A 13,772-nucleotide genomic window follows, 5' to 3' on the forward strand; every position below is an offset into this window, starting at 1 on the left:
TCGCCCTTCTGTGTTTGTCCACCTGCTGGCTGTCACTGAAAACTGAATTTGCTAAAACAAACATGTCACCGAGGCGTGGGGCTTCTTGGCCAAGAGGCGGCATCTGACCCGTTGTGTCACACTGTGGCAGAGATCCGTCTCTGCCTCCGGCCTTGCTGTGGATGCCACGGTGCTTACAGGTTCCACTGCCCAAAGTGGATGAGCAGATCAGCCACTCTGTATAAAAGTAGGAGTCATTTAAAAAAAAAAAAAAAGGCTAATGTGACTGATTGAAAATCTAAGTAATGATAAAGACACCCCCAACCTGAGCACAGCCAAAAATGTGCCCAGTGAGACCGGATTTTAGAAACACTGGGGACAACATTCCCCTGGGCCTCCTGCCGCACGGCACATTCCAGAAGGTCTGGAGCCGAGTTCCCATCACTCTGCCCACAGCACCTCCATACACCGGCTCCCACTCCAGGAAGCCCTCCTGCGGACGGCCAGCATTCATTCGTCTCTTTATCTTTATCCAGGTCTCCCGTGACACGACGTCAGCGACTTCACGGCCGTCCTCTAAGAGAAGCACCATCATCAGTGGGTGCGGGCTTGTTTTTCCACTGACACTGACCGAGGCCTGGCCCTTCTCCGCTCCGCGTGCACCTGCAGCTGACGGGGCACCTTCCCGCCGACTGCGAACACAAAGCTTGCGGGCCAGGTGATAGCATCTATCAATACAACAGCGGAGGCAAACTCCCACAAAGGGATTTCACTCGCACAGAAGTGAAACCTCTGTGCGTTTCAGCTCTCAGCTATGGTAGGGAAAAGGGATGCAAATGTTGTGAAAATACCTGAGAGTCTTTGAGCAAAAACTCAGCACAGGAGAACACAGCTGACGCTGAGGCCACACAGCCACCGTCACCACTAGGGCTGCTCTGCTGGCTGACGCCCCCCAGTGCCCAGATGAGTGTCTGACACACAGCTGGCACTTGAAAAAACTGTCAGATGAATGCCACTCTTTCCCTTTTACTATAAGCCAAACTGTCTTCAGCTTACTTTTTAATAACCACTTCCGTGTATATTAAAACATTTCATACAAAAAATGCCAACTACCTTTCGATATTAAAAATAAATTTTGTTCTCCTTAAACCTAGTCTCCTTAAGCCTTCTTTTTGACTCAAAAAATATTTGTAGCAAAAGATGCAGAGAAAAAAAATGAAGAAGCACAAGTAACACCCAAACGTTTAGGAGAAGGACGCAGCATGGTTTAGTGGCTAAAGGTACTGATGGGTCTCCTATCAAGGCTGGGCGAACAAATAGAGCTTATCTTTGCCCAGCTCTGAAAACAACCAAACAAAGGCCCTAATTTGGGGCAGAAGCACCATGCAGCAGCTGCGGTTACAGTAAGTCGGGCAGATGGGTCACCGTGTCCTCTGGACAGACAGCGTGGTCCTGAGCTAGGAAGAGATTCCCACAGCAACAGATTAATTTAGGAAGCCCCCGGAGTGCTCCTCTCTCCAGGATCCCAGAAGACCACCGCTAAGCTAAAACCCAACGCAGACACTACAGTGCACACACTGCTGTCAAATCCCCTTTGCTTAGGACAGCATATCCCCAAAGTACGTTCCACGGAACCCTGGCCACTTGGGCTGTTCCACAGTAGAGAGGTTCCACTGTCCGAGAGCCTGGGGAATGCCACTTATGCTATCCTTTCTTCAATATTTACAGAACACTGGCTAGTTTTCTTTATGAAAGAAACACAGCTTTATATATAAATATAAAAATTCCCAGTTTATTCTAAAAATGAATGGATATTAAAAACTGAGATGATGCTACAGGTCCGAAAATGGCAATTATGACAGGACTCTGCTATGGAGAGCAAAGTAAAGAACAAGCTAACTGGGGTTAAAAACTAAGTAACTTCCTACTAAATAAGAATTACTCACAGCACCTCAGTGGTGAAGTTCCAAAATAAGTGTGCACAGTTTAGTGCCCAGAACGGTAATCTTTTCCATTTAAAACCAACAATCAACAAAACAAAACACACACACCAACCCCCAATGCCTGCTCCTCCTGTCCTCCCTCAGCCACCCTGGCTGCTGCTTTCGTGCCCCCTGCAAACGCGAGCTCACGCTGACGGCACCGACACGCTCTCCTCTCCTCAGCTGACGGCAGGTGAGGGACGCAGGCAGTGCGCCGTGAGCCCCAGGCACTGCACGACTCTGGCCTTGCGGTCGCTTGCCGAATGGACCCTTGTGGAAAGCCGAGCTGTCACAAGACTGAACAGCGCGGGGTGTGACCGTCTGAACAAGCAGGGCAGTGACAACAGCGCCCCGCACCACCATAGTCGGATATACATCAAAGAAGGGGGGGAAAGCTCTAGACCCAGCAGAGCTCGTCATCATGGTGCCTGGAATCAGCCAAAAGAAAGAAAGAAAATAAATCTTTTTCAACTACTATCTAAATCGGGGTTTCTCAACCTCCACCCTGTGGCCCCCTGGGGCTGGACGCTCCCGTGCTGTGGAGGCAAGCGTGGGCACTGTGGGACGTTCAGCTGCACCCCCGGCCTCCACCCGCTAGATGCCAGAAGCACCCTCCCCGCCCCAGGTGTAACAACCAGAAGTGTCCCCAGATATTGCCAAGTGTCCCCTGGGGGACAGAAACCACCCCGGGCTGAGAGCCACTGACTTAAAGGGGCATCTCTGGGGAGCCGGGTTTTGCCTGCTTTCTTCCCCTCCGCCTCCTCGGAACAGGAGTGGAATATTCTCCCACCCCCAATACCACTAATCCTGTTTTCTCCGTACAGCAAAACACAGCACACTATGTGGCTACTTCTTGGGCACTTTAGAAAAGGAATTCTGGCCAGGAGTGATCTGCAGACATCAAAGGGTTATTAGAAAGCCAGGGTGAATAACGAGTCCTAACACTGGCCAAAATTTCCATTCCCTTATGGTTCACTGACAAGAACAGAGCAGGAACTGTCCTCGCCTCCACAAGACCCCTGAGTCACCCGTCCTCACCAGCCCCAAACTCACTCACTCACCGCTTCGCCTTTTCCACCGTCTTGGACATCACGACCCCCCGCCCCCAGACCCCCCCTTCCTGTCTCTGCAGAGTATTTGCTGGGGTCGGGGGTGTCTGACTCGATTCCTATGCACGTTGGGGAAGAATCGCTGCTGAACTCTCTCAAACTGACACGGACACGTGCGGTCACCCGACTACTGTGCTCTGAGACCACACAACCCTCGACCAGCCTCCACCTCGGAAGGCCAGTCACTCCCACCTCTGAGGGCTGCAGACGCCGGGCTTGGCTCTCTGTCACACCTGCCTCTGCTCAGCGGTTCACGCAGCTTCACTCAGCTCTTGGTTCAACGTCAAGAAATCACAATGTTGGGAGAAAACACCCGTGTTAAGCAACTTTAGCGACTGTTCACATGAACATTTGTTTATCAACCAGGAGAACACATGACAACACCCCAACTACCGACATGCTCCTGGTGTGATTCACTCTTACAGATTAAAAAAACTGCAATACACTTTGGGAGCTGATGTGTTCATCTTCAGACGATGGGAAAGAAGCATTTATATACACACATCTGTTAGGAAAACGTGAATGGATCAGAACTCTAGAGAGAGCCTGGTACTAGGAGTCAAGAAACAGAGTCTGGTAAAGGTCCTCTTGTTGACCCTACAGGACCTTGACTGTTCCCTTACGCACACACCTACCCAGCCTCTCAGGGCACGGTGCTAGGTTTAAAACAGCAACGAGACAGACCCTGCCTCCTAGGGAAGTGGATCCTAGTGACTCAGTGCACCGCCGAGGTGGATTCCCCACTGGGAAGTGGATGGCCACCACCCGCTCTGTGTGAAAGCTCCAAACGGTCACATGCGCATCCAATCCCAGCACGGAGGCTTGTGACTTTAATGCACCCTTGGTCACCAGCGACCGTCCCACAAACCATTCCGATTATTTGGTTTCCTTGAGGGGAGCACTCTGTGCGGACTTTGGATTGACTGTGAGATTCCACTCCACACCCCGTGCACGCTCCAGTCACTGCCGACACAAAATAGGCCCAGGGGGCGCAGCTGGGGCCTCTGGCATGGGGAAAGTTCGAGCAGTTTCTTGTGTAATCAAATGGAAACTTTTGCAAGCACACAGGTTTCTAAACATCCCAGTCAGGCTGCACGTGGGCTCTGAAAATGGGTCCTATGAACAGAAGTTAATCACTGCGGCATCATTCAGAATAGTTAATACGCTGGAAGTGAGCTCTTACATTATGATTCTCCAGAGAAACAGGACACTCTGTATACTCAATCTGAATGGATACAGCCTCTCTCCTCTCTCCTGTTCCTAAGCAATGACCAAAACAAACAAACACCACTGCATGAACTTTTATGCGTATGAGTTTGACAAATTTCTCCAAGGTGCTTCTGAAACTTGTCAAAAGCTATGCTGCTTAGCCTCGCCCCTTTTTGAGCTTATCCATCAATGAAACGTGGCCTTGCTTTTTCAATTGGAAGCAGCCTCGTATAACAGGAGGGAGGAGGACTTCAGAATGTGACATATGGGGAGTAGAATCCCATCTCTGCTGCCCACTGACTGCGACTCCAGGAAACTTTCTTACCTTCTGACCCTCACCTGGAAGCGAGGTAATTCCCAGGCACACACAGTATTTCGTCAGGCAGAGACCACCACAAAAATGTAAACATCAACCCGCCCTGTTTCATGGGTCTCTGCACTTCTGTCCCCGCTTCTTTATTTTTAATTTTTATTTATTTATTTATTTTTGGCCGCGTTGGGTTCTTCGTTGCTGCGCGCGGGCTTTCTCTAGTTGCGGTGAGCGGGGGCTACTCTTCATTGTGGTGCACGGGCTTCTCATTGCGGCGGCTTCTCTTGCTGCGAAGCATGGCTCTAGGCACGCGGGCTTCAGTAGTTGTGGCACGTGGGCTCAGTAGTTGTGGCTCACGGGCTCTAGAGCACAGGCTCAGTAGTTGTGGTGCACGGGCTTACCTGCTCCGCGGCATGTGGGATCTTCCCCGGACCAGGGCTCGAACCCGTGTCCCCTGCACTGGCAGGCGGATTGTTAACCACTGCGCCACCAGGGAAGCCCCACCGTCCCTGTTTCTTATACAGCAGCGAAATAAAATACAAACCACATGGGCGGCCCCCCTGGATGGGCACAGCCGTCAGCTCTGGATGAGACCCACCTGTCGTAGATCTCCGAGCCCTCCTCCAGGCCGGGCAGCAGGCCGATGATGAAGGCCTGGAGGCTCGGCAGGAGCAGCTTCTGCAGCGGGAGAAAGTACTTCTCGTACAGGCCAAGCAGCACGGGCCTCACCGACATGGCTGCGTGTGCCAGAAGAGGGAACAACCCACAGCTTTGGGACAGAAAAAGGGAGAGGAGGGAAAATGAGACACCTGCTCAGAAGCTCCAAGTGGCTGGCCAGCCCAAGGGGGTTTTCAAAAGCAGCCAGCCAGCCATCTACACTGGTGATGGAGATGCTCGCTTGTCAGGAGACGGTCACAATGAACTGTTGGCCCAGAGCAGGTGACAGGCAGTATACGCGTTACACTCCGACTTAGAGAAAAGTCAGGGACGACATACTCCAGAAGGTGAGCCCTGGTTACCTCTGTGATGGCTTTATGGTGAACTGACACACCCCTCTGTATTTTTTTGTTTATCATTTTCTCATCTTGTGAACTGAAATATGGATTACTTGGGTAATAAAAAAGTAAAACGGTGGGGATGCTATCATACCTGTATAGGAACAAATCCTTGGCCAGCCATTTGGTCCCCACAATTTTAAAGATAATTTCATAGGTTTCTAGGGCTTTTAAGTGCACACCGCTGGGCAAAGCAGGATGCAGGCACTGAGCTAATCTCTTGCTGATAACGAGCCGTCTTGGCAGCAAGGAATACCTCAGGTTACTCTGGAGAGCCTGGAAAACAAGAGGAAAAGCACATAAGGAAGAAAGCAGTGACACTGACTGTGGAGAGGACATCTGCCGAGGCCAGGACGACACCAGCAGGCCCCGGTGTGGCTGTAAGAGGTGGGACGTGACAGGACAGGAGGACAGAGGGACTGCGCGGGAGGGCTTGGGGAGGGGGGGCCACGAGCCAGCATCAGGGACGCGGGGCTGGGAAGCCCCCAGCAGTGAAGGGAAACCCTGCATCCCTTCAAAGGGACTCTGCCCCTGTCAGGCCAGTTGCTGATGGAGCTGTGTGCTTCTGTTTGGGGAAGCCTCTAGTCTACACACGAGACTAAGCAGAACACAGACTTCCTGTCCCCAAGAAAACCCTCGTCTGTGCGCCACGGAAGCCCTGGATCTCCCCATCATTATCCCAGCCTGGCTGCACACCCAGGTGGCCCTGAATATGTGGGACACACCTGTAGGCCATGACTCCTGCGTCCTCACCATTCAGTTCCCCAGGAGGAAGTCAGATCCCTGTTGGCTTGGAATGACAGTCCCCCTGAGCTGGGCCTCCTCCGGCAGGACACAGGCCTGGCCTGCGCTAAAGCATCCCCGGGCACTGGCCCCACCTGAGAAACACGGTCGGCGGATTTCTTGCTAACATGGCATCTCCCTGTCGGGAGTAGGTCAACGCCGGTCTTCATGGCATCGAGTGACCACACGCAGAGCACTGGGTGGGTCCTCATGACTCAATCTTCTACACCAAGTGTCCGTCATTACAGTGGAACAATCCATACAACTCACACAAATATTTACTGAAAGCCGACAGGGTAAAGTCCACGCTTCTTAAAAAGCTGCTCAAAGGCCTTCACAGCCAACTTTAGAGTTGGCTTCTAAAGCCTGTGCCAGAAGTGACACATTATTCCATTCATCTCACTGGCCAGAGTAAGTCACGGTGCCATGCCTATGTTCAAACAGGCAGAGAAATGGGATCCTGCATAATGAGGTTATGTAGGAGATAAAGGGAAAGGAAGCAAAATAATATTTTCCATCAGAAGCATGTGGTCTAATTGAACTCTCAAATTCAATAAACCTACATCTAAAAGACCAGCTATACCTAGAGGTTGTCAAGAAATACCTTAAACTATTATTTGCAAGAGTCTGATAGCTTAAAACAAAGGGCAAGCCAACAAAATAATTTTTTTAATGTGCTCGTGTCAAAAAGAAAAATTGAGGAGGTGACCTGGAAACACATGCTGTAACAGCAGGTAAGAACTGAGGTGTCGAGGAAGAGAGGAAACAACTGTGGGAAATGCACAGGAAAGACCGTGTTTTATTACGGACATTTTCAAACATATAGAAAAGCAGGTAGAACAGCAAAGTACCCATCACCCAGTTTCAACAAGTATCAGCTGGCCAGTCCTGAAGACACAGCTTTTAGGAAACCATGTCTGTGACTCACTGGCTTATCGATACTGCAGCTGTGGGCTTTCTCCATGATCTCGGAGGAGAACTAAGCTCTGTCCTCACCTGTTATGTTTGTCAGGCAGAGCTCTTGCTTTTTAAGTCAGTCTCACTTTTGCTCAGCATAGTCTAAGGACTTTTGCTAACTGAGGTGCAAAAGATGGGCTGTAGCTCCTAAGGTGGTCATCTGGGATCCAAAAGTGTTTGGCTCTCTCGGGCTGTACAGCAGCAGGATCCCATTTCTCTGCCCTTTTAAATGTAGGCGTGGCACCTTACTCTGGCCAGTGAGATGAGTGGAATGATGTGTCACTTCTGGTACAAGCTTTAGAAGCCAACTCAAAGCCCAGTGGGTTTTCTTTCCTGGCCTCTAAGATCACGGAGACACAGGTTGAACTGGAGCCCCTCCCAGCTTGGGTCCCTGAGAAATTAAGAGAGCAGAAACCACCTGCTGACCCACTGAGGCAGAACTCAACAATACTGTAAAAATCACTGAGCTTGGGGACTGTTTGTTACCATGGCATAACCTTCCCTATTCTGACGAATACACTTCTTCCCATATAAATGGAATTACAAGGAACCACAACCATTCATTTCAAATGAACAAGGCAGGTTGCTATTTCTTTCTCATTTAAATTTGTTACCCCATTTAATTTAATTAGAAAAAGAAACATAACCAAAAACTGAGGGCATGACCAGGACATGTGGAATGGACTGTTCACTGTATGCTGCCCATGTTAATCCAAGCAACACAGCGTATCTGAGTCGGGGAGTCAGTGCCTCTTGAGGGAAAGGTACACTGAAGATGAAGGAAGCCTCTGATTTGAAAACGCAGAGAAGAACAAAGGATATAACCAGATAATACTTAGAAAAATGAGAAGATGCTCATCCTTCCTGATTTAAAAGATGCAAATTAAAACTACTATGAGGGACTTCCCTGGTGGCACAGTGGTTAAGAATCCACCTGCCAATGCAGGGGACACGGGTTCGAGCCCTGGTCTAGGAAGATCCCACATGCTGTGGAGCAACTAAGCCCGTGTGCCATAACTACTGAGCCCACGTGCCACAACTACTGAAGCCCATGCGGCTAGAGCCCATGCTCTGCAACAAGAGAAGCCACCGCAGTGAGAAGCCCGCGCACCGCAATGAAGAGTAGCCCCCGCTCGCCACAACTAGAGAAAGCCTGCGCACAGCAACGAAGACCCAATGCAGCCAAAAATAAATAAAATTAAAATTTTAAAACAAAACAAAAAAACTACTATGAAATGCCATACTTTTCACCCATCAGATTGGTAAGTTAGATCAAAGCACACAGGTTCAGGAGTAGAGCAGAGACACCCAGAGATCATGAACTGGTTTCATCCAACCTACAGTCAGGATTTGGCCGGACAGGATTTGCAAGGCTGCTCCTTGGAGCAGCTATGACAGTGATTCCCCTCTGTACCATTCTCATCACGAATAATGGGGCTAAAATAGTGCCTGGGTCATAGTGATTCTGTTAATACACTTCCCACAGAGCCTGGCACTTAATATGTGCTTCAACACAAAGGTTAAACAAACAAACAAGACTGAGGCTATTATAATGCCTGGTTTAAGCTTGTGAGCTTGGGGGTCAGAGCCTGGAATTCCAGTTCCATCATCTGTTGGGTAAATCCCTTAACCTTTCTGGGCTGCGGTTTCACAGGGATAATGGTGCCTAACAAAGTTTCAAGCATCATGAGACACCACCCTTAAGGAAATTAGCTCAGGGCCTGCCACAAAGCAAGCAATCAACAAGCATCTCCTCTTATTATAATGACAAGCTGACTGTTAAGCACCAGATTTAAATGTGGAGACAAAATGCACTGCATTTTAAAAGAACTGACAGAAATCCAATCATTCACAAATAATATCCTTTATTGTCACAAAAGCAAACAAGGGCACTAGTTAGATGTGTTAACAAGGAAGTTTGAGGAATACATTGTATTAGAAAAGAAAAACTCAAACTCTTGTATATTTGGAGATGAAATCAACTGCAGACCCAACAGATGATGAGAATTCCAAGAGACACTGAAGCCAAGGAGAAAATCTGCATATAATAAGAGGTGGAGTTGGAGAACTGAAGTTTCTTTTTAAGGCAACAAAGGAAAAGGTAAATAGTCATTAATATTTAAGATTAAAAAGGAAAGAAAATATTTCTTAAAGGATATTTAATTAAAAAACTCTAAAGAAACGTTTTGCAAGTGGTAAGACCGGAGGGATGTCCCTGGTGGTCCAGTGGTTAAAACTTCGCCTTCCAGTGCAAGGGGTGTGGGTTCGATCCCTGGTTGGGGAGCTAAGATCCCACATGCCTCGTGGCCAAAAAACCAAAAAAAAAAAAAAAAAAAAAACCACACCACCAAAACACAGACCAGAAGGAATGCTGTAACAAATTCAATACTTTACAAATGGTCCACATCAAAAAAATCTTAAAAAAAAAAAAAAATGTGGTAAGACTGGAGATCAGAACTGCCGGGTGAAAAGGTTTTCCATGTTGTAGATGGGAAGCACTTTTGGAAACAAAGGCTTCCCCTAGACAGGGTGCCACCTCCCCCAGCGTGACTTAATTTACACAGGAAGTGGGTGTGGGTCCCACTCAAAGACACCTTCTACCTGAGTAGTACTAAGTAGCATCTCAAATTCTACCTACGTGAGACTTTTCCTCTGTCTCACTGAGGACTAACGCACGGCCATGGGGGAAACAGCTCCATGTTTTTAGGGCAAACTTAAAAGAGAATGAGATCATTAGATGTAATGATTCATTCCCCATCTGCCTGCTACATAGTCAAAGCTCCGTGTGCTGGTTCAGCCCGGTGGCTTTCTTCAGGCAGACACCCTCGATTCAGAAGCTCCTCTACCTGTGGGCTGTCAACGCCAGCGCCCAAGCCATCAGGCCTGGGCACGAGTGAAGTGCCTGGCCAGCGCGGCCAGCCCACTTTAGGCTCCCAAAGACACTTCTCAGTAGGAACCTGGAGGGGTTCTGCTGCGTCCTCTCTGGGAGGTGGGATCAAGCCTGATGCCCTCAGCTGCCACTGCTTTTGAAAAAGACGACATTCTACTCAGAGCGGCCCTGTCCTAGGACGTTTCAAAACCGAGCGCTGTGCACTGCTGGTGGGACTGTCAAACGGTGCAACCGCAGTGCTCCTCAAAATGTTAAACATTTGCTTTGTTTACCAAATTACCATTTGATCCAGCAATCCCACTTCCGGGCACACACCCAAAAGAACGGAAAGCAGGGGCTCAAACAGATATTTGCACACCCATGTTCACTGCAGCATTATTCACAATAGGCAAATAGTGGAAACCACCCAAGTGCCATTCATGGATGAATGGATAAACAAAATGTGGTCTATATGCACAAAGGAATATTATTCAGCCTTAAAAAGGAAATTCTGACACGTGCTACAACCTGGATGAACCTTGAAAGCACTGTGCTAAGTGAAATAAGCCAGACACAAAAAGACAGATGCTGTATGATTCCACTTACATGCGGTCCCTAGAGTAGTCAATCCATAGAGACAGAAAGCAGGGTGACCAGGGGCTGGGGGAGGGGGAAATGGGGAGTGAGTTTCCAGCTCGGGAAGATGCAAAAGTTCTGGAGATGAATGGTGGTGATGGCTGCACAACAATGAAACATGCTGCATGCCACTGAACCGTACACTCAAAAATAGTTAAAATAGGTGAATATATGTTGTGTATATCTTACCACCAAAAAAGAAGAAAAAAATGAATGCTGTGTTCCCCCAACTGCTCTTGCCGGACTGGCCTTGAGCTGCAAGGAACATGAACTCCCGAGTGACGTCCACACCCTGGACTAAACTGAAAACTCTTTCCCGACCAGAGAACAAAGGGCCTCCTTTTAACAATCCTGAAGGGACACAGGGACTTGGTCCAGCCTGTCCTGAGTGAGAGTTTTTTTTTTTTTTTTTTTTTTTTTTTAAGGCAATTTTTTTTTTTTTTAATTTATTTTTGGCTGTGTTGGGTCTTCATTTCTGTGCGAGGGCTTTCTCTAGTTGCGGCAAGCGGGGACCACTCTTCATCGCAGTGCGCGGTCCTCTCACTATCGCGGCCTCTCTTGTTGCGGAGCACAGGCTCCAGTCGCGCAGGCTCAGTAGTTGTGGCTCACGGGCCCAGTTGCTCCGCGGCATGTGGGATCCTCCCAGAGCAGGGCTCAAACCCGTGTCCCCTGCATTGGCAGGCAGACTCTCAACCACTGCGCCACCAGGGAAGCCCTGAGTGAGAGTTTTTAACCCTTAATTGGCAAAATAGCCCCCTTGAACTGAGTCGCACCCTTTAGGGGCTGAAAATGCCTGATTCCCTCCTTATGCCCCTCCCAGCTGTTCAAGAGCTGCCAAGACTGGACCTGGTTCAGGTCAGGGAAGGCCACCCTGACTCTGCCTTCCTCTCTCCAGCCTCCATCTGGGCATTTCGCTTTGGCAAGAGCCTTCTCCAGCGAGAAAAGCTCAGGGAATATTTCCAGGGAAGCTTCATGGTTTGGGTTGTGTTTTTCAGGAAAACAGAAACCCAAAGTGACTGGCCAGTAAGCTTAATATTATATATATATATACGTATATATACATATATATACGTATATATATATGTATATATACGTATATATATATATATTTTGTTATTGTTTTAACTCTGAATGAAAAGGATGTATACTTAAAAAAAGAGAGAAAAAGGTTCTTCTACAACTGTAGAATAAATATCTCAGGGAAACAGATGAATTGGGAAGGAAAACATAGCCATGTTTTCAAAATTACTTTTTTACGTGCTAACCAGAAAGGAAAAATATGATTAGACAGGAAATTAAACTTCCTTATTTATTTCACCCAGGCACTATACTATTTTAAAAGTATTCCTTAAGATATAATTAAGATATAATTACAATATTTTTAACCTCATTGTATTCATAGGCTTAGCAGACTGACCTTAGAAGAAAGTAATAAAATACAAAATGTAAGTTTGAAAAAAAAAAGTTTGAACCACATCTGAGCTCCACTAATAGAGACCAGGAAGTGTCTCGCTTCACTCCACCCAAGGCAATGTCTACGTTTCACTTTGTTTTACTCTGACATTATACAGTCTGACAGTCTGATATTCTCCAGGACTCTCGGCATGATTTAGAACGGTTCTATGTAAAAAACATGATTAAAAATTCCAAAAGGGTAGCCTGAGGACTCAAAAAGTAACTTAATACACTTAAAAATGGTTAAGATGATAAATTTTGTTATATGTATTTTATCACAATTTTTAAAACTTTAGGGTAATTTAACAATATGGGTGAGGGGAGTTAAATTATATTTAAAAATGCTCTAGCCTTTAAAATGAATTTTTAAATGTTTCCTTTAAAAGTTCCCAGAAGAGGTACATATACACACTACTATATATAAAATAGATAACTAATATAGACCTACTTATAGCACAGGGAACTCTACTCAATACTCTGTCATGACCTATATGGGAATAGAATATAAAACAAGAGTGGCTATATGTATATGTATAACTGATTCACTTTGCTGTACAGCAGAAACGAACACAACATTGTAAATCAACTATAATCCAATAAAAATTAAATAAATAAATAGATAGATGATAGATAAAAGTTCCCAGAAGAGACAGCCCAGACCTGCTCTCCCAGTGATAGCACCGACCTCAGAATGCCTGATGCTTGTCTATAAAGGATGTAAGGGAGCCAATTTGAAAGCATGGCTCTCATCAAGCAAATGGTAAAGTACTGGCATGTCTTCCTTCTGGAAGTCAGTCATCTTTATAAGGATGTTCATTTCATGCCACAAAAACGAAGCTGAACAGTGAGTAAGACTGGCCAGTTGGCACAAGCTTGAACACTCATTTAATACTTGCCAGAGGACCGCAACAGCAATTCCGCCCTTCAGACAGAATAAAAACAGAACAGACACTGAGCAATAACAAACTGGCCAGGACTTCCCATATTTAAGTAGGCCGCGCCGGGGAACATCAGGCCGTCCCTGGAATGGCAGTGACCGAGCCACCGCAGCAGCTTGGGAGGGCGAGGGAGGGAAGGAGACAGGTGGGGAGGCTGGCACCTCATCAAGGCCCCTGAGAGCCGATTCAGGGAGCTGGGATCCACAGGTAGCCAGCGAGGCCAGCTTTGGTTTAACTGGGGGAATGACACCAGTACAACTCCTTTGTAAAGGAAGAGCTTCCTTCTCAAAAAGGTCACCAACTGGAGAATCACTGCACTGCTTTCTTCTGTTCGACGCTACAGCAAACCTGCAGGGCCGTGCACCCAATTAGTCAACCCTCATCCACGTCCCACGGTCCCGGCTTGCACTGAAGCTTCCAGCAGGGCGCTGGGGCCTCCGGCTCACTCAACCGCCTGCATGAGAGACCCATTAGAACACATTTCTTTTCC

At 47.6% G+C, this 13,772-nt stretch overlaps 1 protein-coding gene across 7 annotated transcripts in view; it reads right to left on the reverse strand.

Moving 5' to 3' along the window:
- The window catches only part of DOP1B (DOP1 leucine zipper like protein B), a 107,966-nt gene that overhangs the window by 68,903 nt on the left and 25,291 nt on the right, over positions 1-13,772 (reverse strand). For 6 of the 7 annotated variants that reach the window (XR_014245094.1, XM_082393564.1, XM_082393563.1 and 3 more), the window contains 2 exons: positions 5,739-5,920; positions 5,188-5,358 (listed from right to left, as the gene is read on the reverse strand). Coding sequence is in view for 6 of the 7 variants with exons in the window: in XM_082393564.1 (XP_082249690.1) it covers positions 5,188-5,358; positions 5,739-5,920 (353 nt within the window). In the remaining variant the exon portion in view is untranslated. Of the gene's footprint in view, positions 1-5,187; positions 5,359-5,738; positions 5,921-13,772 lie in introns of those variants that run through there. The other variant, XM_082393565.1, reaches the window with a different exon arrangement.

The sequence above is a fragment of the Balaenoptera borealis genome (genome assembly GCF_965194805.1).
Source record: "Balaenoptera borealis genome assembly, chromosome: 5".
NCBI classification, from domain to species: Eukaryota; Metazoa; Chordata; class Mammalia; order Artiodactyla; family Balaenopteridae; genus Balaenoptera; species Balaenoptera borealis.